The following is a 14,013-nucleotide window of genomic DNA, read 5'->3' as shown; positions in this document are numbered from 1 at the left end:
TTTCAGGTTAACATACGAGTTAAAAGGCACGTAGGTTTTAGAAAATAATAATAATTAAAAAAATGTTTTAAAATATCAACTCAGTGCATAGACATTTTTCTGCTATACTGGTCAACATAAAGTGTTTTTGGAATACAGGATTGCTTTAAAAGAAGCAACATTACAAGCTTTCTTTATCAAACTCACAAATAAAATACATTGTAATGAGGCAAGGAACATCGTTCCAACCTCCAGAGGAAACCATTTCAGCACAGTCCTCTTCATCGTATGCATTGTTAGGTTCTCCCTGGCGCCATTTGTTGAAGGTCTGCAACGGGGATCGGTCAGAATATACAAAATGGCCTTCCTTTTCCAAGTCATTGATCCCAATGAAGACTCTGTTGAGGCCAGCTTGGTTAATGTATGAGGCAATCAGGCTGTTGGTAGACTCGTCTTTTGGCATGCTGAGTGTCCCGCCTCTGCCTTGGCAGTACGCTTGGGCATCAATGTACTTCTTTTCTTCCTTCACAAGTAGGTAGATCTTATTATCTGTCTCACGCACTCCGGCAACAACTGCGGGGGAGGGCAGTGCTGAAAAGTGAGCACTCGTATTTCCATAACAAGCTTTTTTTGCACATTACAACAGTTTAATAGCAGATTTTTAGGAGGAGAAATGCCAAGTATTACAAAAAAAATTAGGTTTATTTTGTGTTTGTGATGTTGTTGTGATGGTTTTGTTTACTAAAGACGTTGGTCAGAAACTAAAAACGATTGTATGTATAATCAAGAATAACAAAACATACTGTATATACATATAATATATACACATATATACACATTATATAACCAAAAGTATGTGGACATATAAACTTTTGGCCATCCCATTCCAAAACCGCCGGCATTAATATATTCTGGGAAGACTTTCCACAAGATTTTTGAGTGGAATTTTTGCCCATTCATTCAAAAGAGTATATGTGAGAACGAGAAGGCCTGGATTACAATCAGAGTTTCATTTCATCCCAAAGGTGTTTGATGAGGTTGTGGCTCTGTGCAGGCAACTGCAATTCTACACCAAGCTCATCAAACCATGTCTTTATGGACGTTGTTTGTGCTCATGGACACAGTTATGATAAAATAGAAAAGGGCCCTCCCCATACCGGTGCTACAAAGTTGGAATCATACAATTGTCTAAAATCTCTTTGTTTGCTGTAGCATTAACACCGGAACTAAGGGATCTAGCGCAAACTCGGAAAAAGTGTCCCCAGACCATTATCCCTCCTTCACCAATGTTTATGGCAGGCACTATACATTCTGGTGGGTAGCATTCTCTTGGCGTCTACCAAACCAAGATTTATCCATCAGACTGCCAGGTAGTGAATCATTATTCATTAATCCAGAGTCCAGTGGCGGTCTGCTTTACACCAGTACAGCCAGTGCTTGGGTTTGTGTGCAGCTGCTTGACCATGGAATCCCATTTCATGAAGCTCTCGATGATTGTGCTGTTGCTGATTCCAAAAGCAGTTTGGAACTCTGTAGTAAGTGACGCTACATTTTAAGTCACTGATCTTTTCTGTTACTGCCAGTGTCTGTCTATGGAGATGGCTGCCTATGTGCTTGATTTTATAACCTGTGTGCAATGGCGGTGGCTGAAAAACCTAAACTCAATAGTTAGGAGGGGTTTCCACATACTTTTGAAACTTTCTTTTACTTCTGCAGTGCACAAAATATGTCTATACGACCAATAAGAAAGATTATGGGCTACATTATAAATGTAGCTTAAACTAGAAACTAAGCAGAAAATACATACCATTTTTTATAAATTTCAGTTCTGTTGTCAGTTGGGCCACTTGGATATCCATTTCGCCAACAGCTTTTCTAAGATGTCCACACTCACAGGGGATGCCTGAAGAATCAACGGCCAGATAGTTATGACCCGTTCCAGTTGTGACAATTGTTTGGGAGGGTTGGGTTACTAGGGATTGAATTAAACAGCTACCAAATTGCATTTGTCAATGCAACATAGTTCTATAATTTCATAACAGGTTTATGGAATGTATTTGTGTTGTTTCATAATAGCATATGTGAAAATCTGATGCTATTATATCACCACCTAGTGATTTTAATTTGAATTATCCCTTTAAATTGATAAAAATCTATCAAGACAGTTTAGCTAAAAAATGTGTTGGATGCCATTCAAAATAAGTTCCATTGTGTATGTATCAAACATATAAACTGTAATGAGCAGCGACGAGAATATAGCCTGCATGCCCTGACTTAAGCCTACTGGTCGTAGACCTAGGGTGGCAACTCCAGGAGACTAGCAGCCCTTCTCCTGCATAACTGGGGTAAATCACCTTATTGGGCATTCTGGCTTCTCAGCATGTCCCTCCTCCCTGGGCTCATTGGGGATATTATTTGGAAGTGGCTCATATACACTAAGGAGGACCGTGCCTGGCCGCCCAGGCCGCCCGAAATCTAATCTAAACGGCTGCTAGGTGCTGATGCCGCCGGCCGGCGCTACTTTAATACTTTTTTTAAAATTTAATATGACAAGCCGGATCGGCTATTAAATGAAAAAAAAATAGTATTAAAGCAGCGCCGGCTGGCGGCATCAGCACCCAGCGGCCGTATGCGATGGCCGCCAAGTGATGGGAGCAGCGTGAGGGGTGAAAGCTCCTCGCACTCACCTTTCACCCCTCACGCTGCTCCCATCACTATGCGGCCATCAGAATGTTGGAAATCGAATCTAAACGGCCGCTGGCTGCTGATGCTGCCGGCCGGCGCTACTTTAATACTTTATTTTTAATATGGTAAGCAGATTCGGCATATTAAATAAATAAAAAAAAGGATTAAAGTAGCTCCGGCCGGTGGCATCAGCACCCAGCGGCCGTTTAGATATGTTTTCCAGCAGTCTGATGGCCGCATAGTGATGGGAGCAGCGTGAGGGGTGAAAGGTGAGTGCGAGGGGGCGGAGCCACTTCACTTGACTTGCCCCCCAGGCCTTAGGCTGCCAGCCCTCCCCTGCTGGCCGCAGTGTGTCCGTAGAGTGCAGTGCACTGGATGTAACCGCATATCCCAGCCCTCAGCATGGAGAACATGTAAGGGGCTGAGATACGTCACAACATGTGGGTACTAAAGCTTTATTTATGATTATATATTGTAGAAAATGTTGGAATTCTCTTACCCTTTGAGTGCCGAGGGTTGGAACATATGTTTTGTTCCCATGGTAAGCTGGGCCAACCTTCATAGTTTTGATACAGTTAGATTTATCATATAAAACAGTTTGCATCTATGTATAACTTGGCAAACCATATATCACATATGTAGTTGGCACTGAAAACGTTTTTTGTTTTTTAAAAAAGCACTAAAGATTGTTTTTTTAACACTAGTATCACTTAGAAACATTGAAAATATCTAGTTTTTTTGTTTCAACAATGACTTTTGAATTAATACAATGTTTGCACCTTAATCCAGTAGACAAGAACACTAAGTTCTTATCATATTGACTTGTTATAAACAACAGAAAGTCTGACCCTCAGACCCTCAGTTAAGGTCTTCAGGGACTGCAGTGTGGAGTTTGAAATGTAACTAAAATATTGCAACTTTCTACAATGATGACCTACAGGTCTTCAGAAAAATAATAATGCTTATAGGAATAGTGTGAAAGGCATTGCTACTCAATACAACATTGTATTTAATTATATCTGTATTTTCTTAATTATTAATAAGTTGTGCTTTGATACAGTTTGAGAAAAAAAAAGTTTTATGTTTGTCTTTAATTCACTAGGTTTAGCAATAATATATACCTGGATCTCCATTTGGCCCAGGTGGGCCCATTTCACCAACATCTCCCTTTTCACCTGAAAAAGAAACAATATTGTTAATAGCTTTTAATTTAGCACTTTTCATTATTATTTTTTTCCTTGTGGCTATTTTCTCAAAAGACCAACATTTTAAACCTCCTGGTTGGTGGGAGTAGATACACTTTTGCTGAAATATAATGCTTGGTTTTTTGTGGAAAAGTCTGCTTAAAATGTTCTGTATTTTATGAATATTCCTAAATAGCTGCTCAATTAGTATGAAGGCTGGTTCTAGACAGGTGCCACAGATGCATTGAACCTGGTGTCATAGTGGTAATTCTTCTTCCCATTCCCCGAACTTCATCCAACCATACTAGACCTTCAATCTCCAGCAATTCTCGACCTACTATAACATTTTCTCTCTACCTCTAGAACATCTCCTGTCTGAACATAACTATGTCTCCATCTTTGTATAAGCTCTCAAGCTCAAAGGGCCACACAATAGCATCCTCAACATTGCTCATGAACTGCTGAAAGTAGTTAGATGATCTGCATCAGACTTTGTGCACTATAAACTAAATGAATGCTTCTATTACTCAGCCCCATCCTTTGCCAAGCAATCATACTCTCATCTTCTTACAACCCTAAACATCTCACCCATATCTTATATCCACAATTGTCACCACCCACTCTAATCTTACTGCCTCTGATCTTGCAGACTCTGTCAGTACTCTCATTCTTTCCTCTCACCTCTAAGCTTCTTGAACAACCTGTACGTATCCCCCCTAACTAACTTGATTTAAACTCTCTACCTGATGTTCAATCTATATTCAACATTCTACTTAGACTGATTTTACTAAAATGAGCAGCAATTTACTCATTGCTAAATTCAAAGTTCACTACTACACACTACTTTGCTAATCCTTCTCTACCTTTCTGCCACCTTTGACGCTGTGGTATACCCATAGGGTCAGTTCTAGGACCCCTTCTCTTTTCACCTTACGCCTATCACTTGGCAATCATATTTCATTCCTTGGCATACAGTACCACCTGTACACTGATAACACTCAGCTCTACCATTCTTCCCCTGATCTATCACCTTCTGTCCTTGAATGTACTGCTTACTGCCTTGCCTTTATTCAAATTGGAAGTCTGCATGATCCCTAAAGCTCAATTTCTCTAGAACATAACTTCTTATCTCCCATCCAACACTCCAAGCTTCCCTCCAAGCTCTAGTCTACAACTCTCATGCTCACATACAAGGACTGACTATCTTTTGGAATGCCCTACCTCATCTTATCAGACTCTCTACTTCTCTCCAGTTCTTCCAAAATCTATCAACTAACAGGTTAGCTCCCCTCCTCCCACTTACCACTGCCTTAATCTTTCCTAGCTTCAGTCCTGCTGTGAAATTCCTCCCACCATACCATTTTACTCTTCAGTCATTCTGTACATATTTATTTAAACAATGTTGACACTGAGATACAGTTGTGTGGCTGGTCCAACGCAAACATTTGTACTTTCACTTTAATATATTCCCACCACCTTCTAGATGTAAGCTCGTTTGAACAGGGCCCTTCTTATGGTTTATTTCTGGAAATCCAAATTGTTATATGATACACTAATTTTTACATTCTCTTTACCCATTCAACAGGAAAATAATAGCGCTATATATATCAATAAATAAGAATTCCCACTCCTGATTCATCTGGACATACCTTTGGAGCCAATAGGGCCAATTTTCCCATGGCGGCCCATGCTTCCCTTCATTCCTTTATCACCCATTTCTCCTGTTAAAAAAATTAATTTATAATACACAATATACAACATAAGATTTGGGTAAACATTTCAATATACATTGCTGGAAATGGTAGTTTCTCACATCACTCTACGTAGCTCATCAAGGTGCAGCTACTCTGAAAAACAGGACACATTGACTTACCGTATTTGCTCGATTATAAGACGACCCTGATTATAAGACGACCCCCCAAAATCTGAATATTAACTTAGGAAAAAAAGAAAAAGCCTGAATATAAGACGACCCTAAAGGAAAAAAGTTTTACCAGTAAATGTTAATTCATGTAAACTATTTTTTTTAATAAAAGCTATGATTGAGAAAAATATTTTTTTTGTTTTTATTTCTTGTATTTTCCAACCTGTCCCCCAGTTACGCACATCTGCCCCCAGGCTTGCCACTCCAATATGGCACTGTGGCCCATGATATGCCTTTTAACCCTCTATATGCCACTGTGCCCCATGGTATGCCTTTTGACCCCCTATGTGCCACTCTGCCTCCAGAAATGCCTTATACCCCTATATGCCACTCTGCCTCCAGAAATGCCTTATACCCCTATATCCCATTCTGGCATTTAGGGGGTTAAAATGCATATTATGGGGCAGAGTGGCATATAGGGAGGTATAAGGCATTTCAGGAGGCAGAGTGGCATTAAGGGAGTTAAAAGGCATTGTATAGAGCACTCTGCCTCCAGAAATGCCTTATACCCCTATATGCCACTCTGGCATTTAGGGGGTTAAAATGCATATTATGGGGCAGAGTGGCATATAGGTGTATAAGGCATTTCAGGAGGCAGAGTGCTCTATTAAATGCCCCCTTAACGCCACTCCAGAAATGCCCTATGCCCCCATTTAACACACACACACACACACACACACACACTCTCCCCTCCCCTCCCCTCTCAGCCCTCTCTTACCGGTGCTTCCAGCCGGGGCAGCGGGTTGACGTCGCCTTCTGCTGCAGCCGGAAGGAGGTGGAGTTGGCAGCGGGGGTTTGTATCCGTCCGTCGCGTATACTTTCCCCGGCTGTCAGAGATCAGAGTTCCCCGCACCGGTGCGGGGAACTCTGATCTCTGACAGTCGGGGAAGGTTTGCGCGACGGACGCAGACAACCCCCGCTGCTAGCCACACCTCCTTCCGGCTGCAGCGGACGTTGTCTACGCGGATCGCGTAGACGTCAACCCGCTGCCCCGGCAATACAGCAGGAAGCACCGGTAAGTGTGTGTATGATGAGGGGGGGGGGTGAGACAGGAGGATCCAGGTCCCCTGCAGCGGTGCGGGGGATCTGGATCTTAGTCTCCTAATCAGACTCTATTTGAGGTCTGATTAGAAGACGACCCCGATTAGAAGACGAGGGGTATTTTTCAGAGCATTTGCTCTGAAAAAAACCTCGTCTTATAATCGAGCAAATACGGTACTATATCAAACCACTACATTCTTAGTTTATCCAAATGTGACGGAAGCCTCCATCACTGGGGCCACTGGAGAGGCCTGACAGCCAGCCTCCTCCCTATTGACTATGGGCCCTGGCTTTGTAAAGATTTCTATGTCTACCCCCAGAAGTATATCATCTCATCACTTGCTGAGGGGGTTATCTCTAGCACACCCACCCCATGGCACACTACTATGTTGTATAAGTCAGTCCCCACCCCCCCCAGTTCCACCACTACAGACATTTACCCCAGCCAAACCTTGGAACTGATTCCGGCCAGTCATAGATACTGGAGGTTGGGACCTCATTGTATTGTTAATCACGTTACTGCCCCTGTTGTCTCTGGGAGGCAGATTAAGTATCCCAATATCTTGATTTATGTTAATGTGTGCTTTGCTGGCCATATCCAGCCATGTGTGTGAAAAATAAAGCAGTATTCGTTTGGTTATACCCTACACTGAGTCTCGGCTAGTGACTGGGAAACAGGGGAAAGAGTGTGTTGTCCCAGGCCGAGGGAGCACAAGTCAGCGGAGGTAGTTGGTCGGACTATCCAGCTCCGTGACACCAAATATCACTGATTTTGCACAGCTTATATTTTTAGGTAGGGGTAATCTTGGCAGTTTTTTCAAGAATATGTAACCAAACCATGTTTGCTTCCATGTTCCTGTTTCCATAACCCACAAGACTTCAGGTGTCCAATCCAGAACACCTTTGTTGGGAGCTAATGTCTCACGGCCAGGATCGCCATCAGAAATCTTGGGGCCCAGTAAAGGTTTATAGCCTGGTCCTCCATATTCACCCCAATGACCCATATATCACTCTGCCCATGTTCCATCCATCACCTTGTAGACACACTAACACCATACACTCACGTACATGCATGCTAACTCTATATGATGACATACACATGCTAATGTCATATGGTAAAATACACAACACCATACGCTCACACTCGCTTACGCCACACACTTATACACATGCACACACTATCCAAAAACATATATTAAAATACACAGTGACTATACATATACACTAAACATACTATACATATACAGTATACACACACAAACACACAGACTAACACTATATATATATATATATATATATATATATATATATATATATATATATATAGATAGATAGATAGATATTTTACTTTGTTAGCTTTGGAATAATCACACAAGTTAAACACGCAACACGTTTTATTCACTTATTAAAATGTTCTTTAACTATATAAATAGTAAAAAGGTTAACAATGAAAGCGTTGGCCCCTTAAAAAGTAATGAGGGAGAAGTTATAGACGGGGATCAGGAAAAAGCTAATCTATTAAATATATTCTTCTCTGCTGTATTCACAGAGGAAAATGAAATGCCAGGTAATATACAGCAGGATGAGATAAATGCCCCAGTACATGTCGCCTGTCTAACGCAGGAAGAAGTGCAGTGCCGCCTAAAAAAAATCAAAATAGACAAATCACCAGGTCCAGATGGCATTCACCCCCGCGTTCTAAGGGAGTTAAGTAATGTAATAGACAGACCCCTATTTCTAATATTCAAGGACTCTATAGTGACAGGGTCTGTTCCCCAGGACTGGCGCATAGCAAATGTTGTGCCAATATTCAAAAAGGGGACAAAAAGTGACCCGGGGAATTATAGGCCTGTTAGTTTAACTTCTGTTGTGTGTAAACTGTTTGAGGGTTTCCTAAGAGATGCTATTTTGGAGTATCTCAATGAAAATAAGTGTATGACTCCATATCAGCATGGGTTTACAAGGGATCGGTCCTGTCAAACTAACCTGATCAGCTTTTATGAGGAGGTGAGCTCAAGACTGGATCGGGGTGAATCGCTGGATGTCGTATATCTTGATTTTTCCAAAGCATTTGATATGGTGCCACATAAAAGGCTCGTACATAAAATGAGAATGCTTGGGCTGGGGGAGAATGTGTGTATGTGGGTAAGTAACTGGCTCAGTGATAGGAAACAGAGGGTGGTTATTAATGGTACATACTCTGAGTGGGTGACTGTTGCTAGTGGGGTACCACAGGGGTCAGTTTTGGGTCCTATTCTTTTTAATATATTTATTAATGACCTTGTAGAGGGATTGCATAGTAAAGTATCAATCTTTGCAGACGATACTAAGCTCTGTAACGTGGTTAACACAATAGAGGACAGCGCACGATTACAAATGGATCTGCATAGGTTGGAGGCTTGGGCTGGGATGTGGCAGATGAGGTTCAACACAGATAAATGTAAGGTTATGCACATGGGGAAGAAAAATCCAGGCTGGGAATATGTATTAAATGGGAAAACACTGGGGACGACTGACATGGAAAAGGACTTAGGAGTTTTAGTTAACAGTAAATTTACCTGTAGCGACCAGTGTCAGGCAGCTGCTGCTAAGGCAAATAAAATCATGGGGTGCATCAAAAGGGGCATAGATGCCCACGACAAGGAAATAATTCTACCCCTGTACAAGTCACTAGTCAGACCACACATGGAATACTGTGTACAGTACTGGGCACCAGTGTACAAGAAAGATATAGTGGAGCTGGAGAGGGTTCAAAGACGGGCAACCAGAGTAATAAGGGGAATGGGAGGACTACAGTACCCAGAAAGATTATCAGAATTGGGGTTATTTAGTTTGGAAAAAAGACGGCTTAGGGGGGACTTAATAACTATGTATAAATATATAAGGGGACAGTACAGAGATCACTCCCAGGACCTATTTATACCCAGGACTGTATCTATAACAAGGGGACATCCTCTACGGCTGGAGGAAAGAAGGTTTCTACACCAGCACAGACGGGGGTTCTTTACAGTAAGAGCGGTGAGATTATGGAACTCTCTGCCAGAGGAAGTGGTGATGGTAAACTCAATAAAAGAGTTCAAATGGAGCCTGGACGTGTTTCTTGAAAGCAATAATATTACAAGTTATGGATATTAGATTAATAGGGACAGAACGTTGATCCAGGGATTTATTCTGATTGCCATATTTGGAGTCGGGAAGGAATTTTCCCCCTGGTATGGGGCAATTGGCATCTGCTTCATAAGGGTTTTTTGCCTTCCTCTGGATCAACACAGTAGGGACACAATATGTATATAGGTTGAACTTGATGGACTTTGGTCTTTTTTCAACCTTATGAACTATGTTACTATGTTACTATGTTACTATTTTGCTCATTTTGAAAGATTATTATTGTGTTTGCTGCACTTTTTTGTGCAAATCACTTGCATCACTTACTTATTATATATTTTCTACACTATGTGATGCTAGTTGTCTGTGTATTTATGTCTCCCTGTGCTTACCAAGATTCACAATAAATTGTAGGTCATTTTCATTTTTTTTTTTCAAATAAAGTTTCCACGCACATGGTCGCATATGTCATACTGACAGACTATAAAGATATAATGGCTGGCCAGGTGCAAGAATGACTTTTCTTGTTAATTCGATGTATGAAATGTCGCTGTTTATAGATGTCGGAAAAAAATATTCATTGCATGGAATCAGTTCAGTTCATAAAATACTTCTGCGTTTTTACAATTACAGAGACACGTGCGTCATCGGTGAAGTAGTAAAGTTTCTGTCTTGCATTAATCTAAACATACGGTACAGGCTCGAACCTTGGTGCAGATTATAGGTGAACATGAATTTTGATTAAGTGTTATCTGTAATTATGGGAACTTGCGCTAAACCTTGTGGGCATCATTTATTTCAAGCTCATTCTAATTCATACAATTTATAGTGTCAGAAGGGAAAGCATAGCTTAATTGGCCTTAATTGGCTCTTATATCAGACAGGATTGGTCATAATTAAGGTCCAATTGAAATTGTTAATTAACCTTACTAATACAAAAAGGAGTTCTAATAGTAATCAAAATAAAAACAACAGGGGTGCTCTTGGTAAGCAAACTGATGTGGATCAGGGATTCAGGGTTTTACAGTTTCTACTCTTCATTTTTGGTTAAAACTCCTCGCCTTCTGGTTCCCAGATATGGATTTTCCAAAAATAATAATTTCCAAGCCTTTTAAAGTGACTCCTTTCCCTAGACAACTGTGAGGTTAGAGTAAAATCATGGACAAAGCCTGAAAATAAAGTGTGGCTTGGAGGGGAAACCCAACTACTATTACTGCACCCTCAGAGTAACATATTTAACGAATAAAATATAAAATTACTCAATACCAAGTTGTATTTTGGATATTGCCTTGCTATTTGTAATTGGGAAAAAGCATAACATGTTTAAATGTATAAAATTTATTTTTAGCATAAAAAATGGACACGTTGATTCTACCGAATCTTTTCAATTTTATAGTTAGGGAAATTGAATAGCTCAAGGGGGTTTCAAATCACCCCAATTATAAAAATCTATAGTGATATTTACAGCACTTACCTTTTTCACCAGGTGGGCCAACTCTTCCTGGTCTTCCTGGGGCACCCTTTTCTCCTTTCTCACCATCATCACCTAAAAGAGCAATATTGCTACAGGTTTTGAGTCTACCGTGTAACTCACCTCTGGACGATCTACAATAAGCATTATGTATTTGTGTACAGGTGTTATGTGGCATGAATGTAACATTTCTGGTTTGAGCCAAACATCTTGACAGTAGTAGAAGGAATATAAATAGCCTTATAGTACTGACAAGCTTATTTCTCTTTTTTTATTTCGTCATATGTTAAATTGTACTTATATGGTTATTTTTTGGTTTTGCAAGTTTAAGACGAGGTCATGCGATTCGGCATTCAACTCGTATGCCCAGCTGGAACCCTTGAAATTCACACACACATTAGATTAGATTAGCCAGTGTCAACTCATCAGGTGTGTGATGGTCAGCATTAACATTAGTTCTAACATTAGACGTGTAATGCATGCTGACTATATATATGACAAGTCAAACAATCTTAAAAATAACCTTTTCAGCAGTTATTTTTCATGTCAAGTAGCTAAAAAAAAAACCATTGACTTTTGAAAAGGTTTGGAAAAGCACACATGTCTCTGGGTAAGAAGAGCAATTATTAGTGGGAAATAGACCATTTTTATATGTATATCAGAAGTTGACACCCAAGACTTTTATCTGACACAGAATATTTTTTGTAGATTCGATTACAGGGTATATTGTAAGACTTCTTGCATTCACAGATAAAAGGCATTAATTAAAATGATAATTTTTAATCCAACAGCACAATCAACATGTATGGGGTGTTAAGTCCAGGTATCACACTTACAGTCGAAGATACATTGGTGGAAAAGATAACAGGCAAACTACAGCTTTACCTTTCAGACCAGGCACAAGTATCTGCACAGAACAAGCCTCCTCCGTTATATGTTGAGAATATCCAGATGCCAACAATGTCAGGAAGACCAGAGTGACGGAGAAAACCAGATCTTGCTTCATAATGAGGGCCAGCAAGTCATTGACTCCTGAATGAAAGAATGTATAAACACAAAGCGGAATCAAGACATTTCCAGCAGATTGTCAACATTCATTAGATGTGTGTATTTCCTGGACACATCACGATCGACTCATAAAAATGATATATATAGTTATTTGTAAAATAAAGTGTTAAGAGCAAATTCTTTCATATAACACGTTATATAAACATGTTTATTCTTAGAGGAAACCAAATGAGGCCTTAGAGATTGTCAGACATTGCATTTGAGGTATCTGGGCTGTTTTGGGATACCAAACAAAACATTCTACTTCCACTTAGGAGTGGATAGGTTGTGTGTGCGAGCATTGATGTGTATGCGTAAGCGTTTGTGTGTAAGCATGGGCATGTGTGTGTTTGTGTGTTAGCATAGATGCGTATGTGTAAGTGTTTGTGTGTTAGCATGGATGTCTGATGTAAGTGGCAATGGTCCGCCATATATATCCTTGTAGTAATAGCTAAGTCACTATCATTTTGTTCTGCACGAGACTTTATCGAGATGGTTCTTTCTAGTGCAAAGTCTTATCGGAGAATTGTTACTCAGGTTTTTTCTGCACACACATCAGGTTCGGTAAACTTATAGTTAAGCAAAAATTGATGAAAGTTTCTCTGTACATATAAAATATATTTAGGTCAGGGTGGCTACCTTTAAAACCAATTTGTCTCTGAATCCAGTATCCCTTAAGAATTCTAGGTGGAGACAAGCAAATAAAGACACAAGGTATGTGTTTAGAAAACAAATCACAAAAGTGGCCAGAAATAAGCACCAAGGTCACACTGAAATGTTTACAGGCAGTATCAATGTTTTCCTAGGGTGGGAACTACTATTTCCTGCCCATTTTTGGAGATGGGTAACATATTTCACTCCAACTCTACTAAGGAATCAAAAAAGTTACTTGGAAACAGTTACAATCAACATTGAGGATTGTGTTAAATACTATTTTGGGATACTCGCTTGATAAAGGTGCTCTCGTCAAGGCATTGAGTTGTATCCCAGGTCCTGGTTTCTTGTTTTACATGGTGGGTTTTTTTGCGGTTTTCTTTGACACATAATGAAGTATGTTCACTAAATGGAGAGTTGACAGGTGAGTTTGCACAAAAGTTGTAGTTCTGAAATTTGCATTATGCAGGGCCAGTTCAGCCTTCCTGCTGGAATATCTTGCCAGTGTTAGCCCTTCATAATGAATAGTGAAGTGTGGGAGTTGAAACCAGACTCTCCTGCAAACTCTTTTGGCAACGCTGCCTTTAGTGAATATCCCACAGGGACCTGCTTATGTCTTTGATGTACATCTATGTAAGACACGATTGATTTAGGTTTTCTATACTCACATTTAAAATGAAATGTTTATTGCCTCATATAGATTGTTTGATCCTTTATGTATAATTCATTCTTTATTTAGTTTTTTGGGGTGATAAACGGTCGCCTGTACCTGCTAATCATTTTCCAGTTTCTGTTGTTTCTATCAGTTTTGGGAAATAAGTAGGATTCTGATCACCTGTTATCTTTACAGCTCCAAAGACGGAAGGTAGACAGAACCAAAAAAAACACCCAGATAAATGAATGAATACTCTCGGAGCCAGAAT

The 14,013-nt window shown here is 40.1% G+C and overlaps 1 protein-coding gene across 2 annotated transcripts; it reads right to left on the bottom strand.

The window, feature by feature from the left end:
• Positions 1-160: 160 nt before the first annotated feature.
• Positions 161-12,395, bottom strand: LOC149278251 (collectin-11). Of its 2 annotated transcripts, none has more exons than XM_089502184.1 (6): positions 12,275-12,395; positions 11,393-11,464; positions 5,498-5,569; positions 3,786-3,839; positions 1,787-1,882; positions 161-570 (listed from the first exon to the last, which is right to left on the bottom strand). In XM_089502184.1, exons 1-6 carry the CDS (start codon positions 12,393-12,395, stop codon positions 161-163), a joined length of 825 nt encoding a protein of 274 aa, XP_089358310.1. The 2 variants fall into 2 exon arrangements, with proteins under 2 accessions (XP_089358310.1, XP_089358311.1); XM_089502185.1 differs by having other exon boundaries at positions 161-552.
• Positions 12,396-14,013: the final 1,618 nt, after the last annotated feature.

This window comes from Sceloporus occidentalis, unplaced genomic scaffold (assembly GCF_023333645.1).
Source record: "Sceloporus occidentalis isolate IW3139 unplaced genomic scaffold, rSceOcc1.0.p SCAF_197, whole genome shotgun sequence".
Classification (NCBI taxonomy): domain Eukaryota; kingdom Metazoa; phylum Chordata; class Lepidosauria; order Squamata; family Phrynosomatidae; genus Sceloporus; species Sceloporus occidentalis.
This window is presented reverse-complemented; position numbering and strand designations above follow the sequence as displayed.

Excerpts from the sequence above, each read along its gene's own strand:
- LOC149278251 (XM_089502184.1), bottom strand. The coding sequence starts at position 12,395 with ATGAAGCAAGATCTGGTTTTCTCCGTCACTCTGGTCTTCCTGACATTG. Across the intron at positions 5,570-11,392 it reads TGGCCCACCTGGTGAAAAAG|GAGAAATGGGTGATAAAGGA; the intron begins GTAAGTGCTGTA and ends TTTTTTTAACAG. Across the intron at positions 571-1,786 it reads ACTGAAATTTATAAAAAATG|CACTGCCCTCCCCCGCAGTT; the intron begins GTATGTATTTTC and ends CTCACTTTTCAG.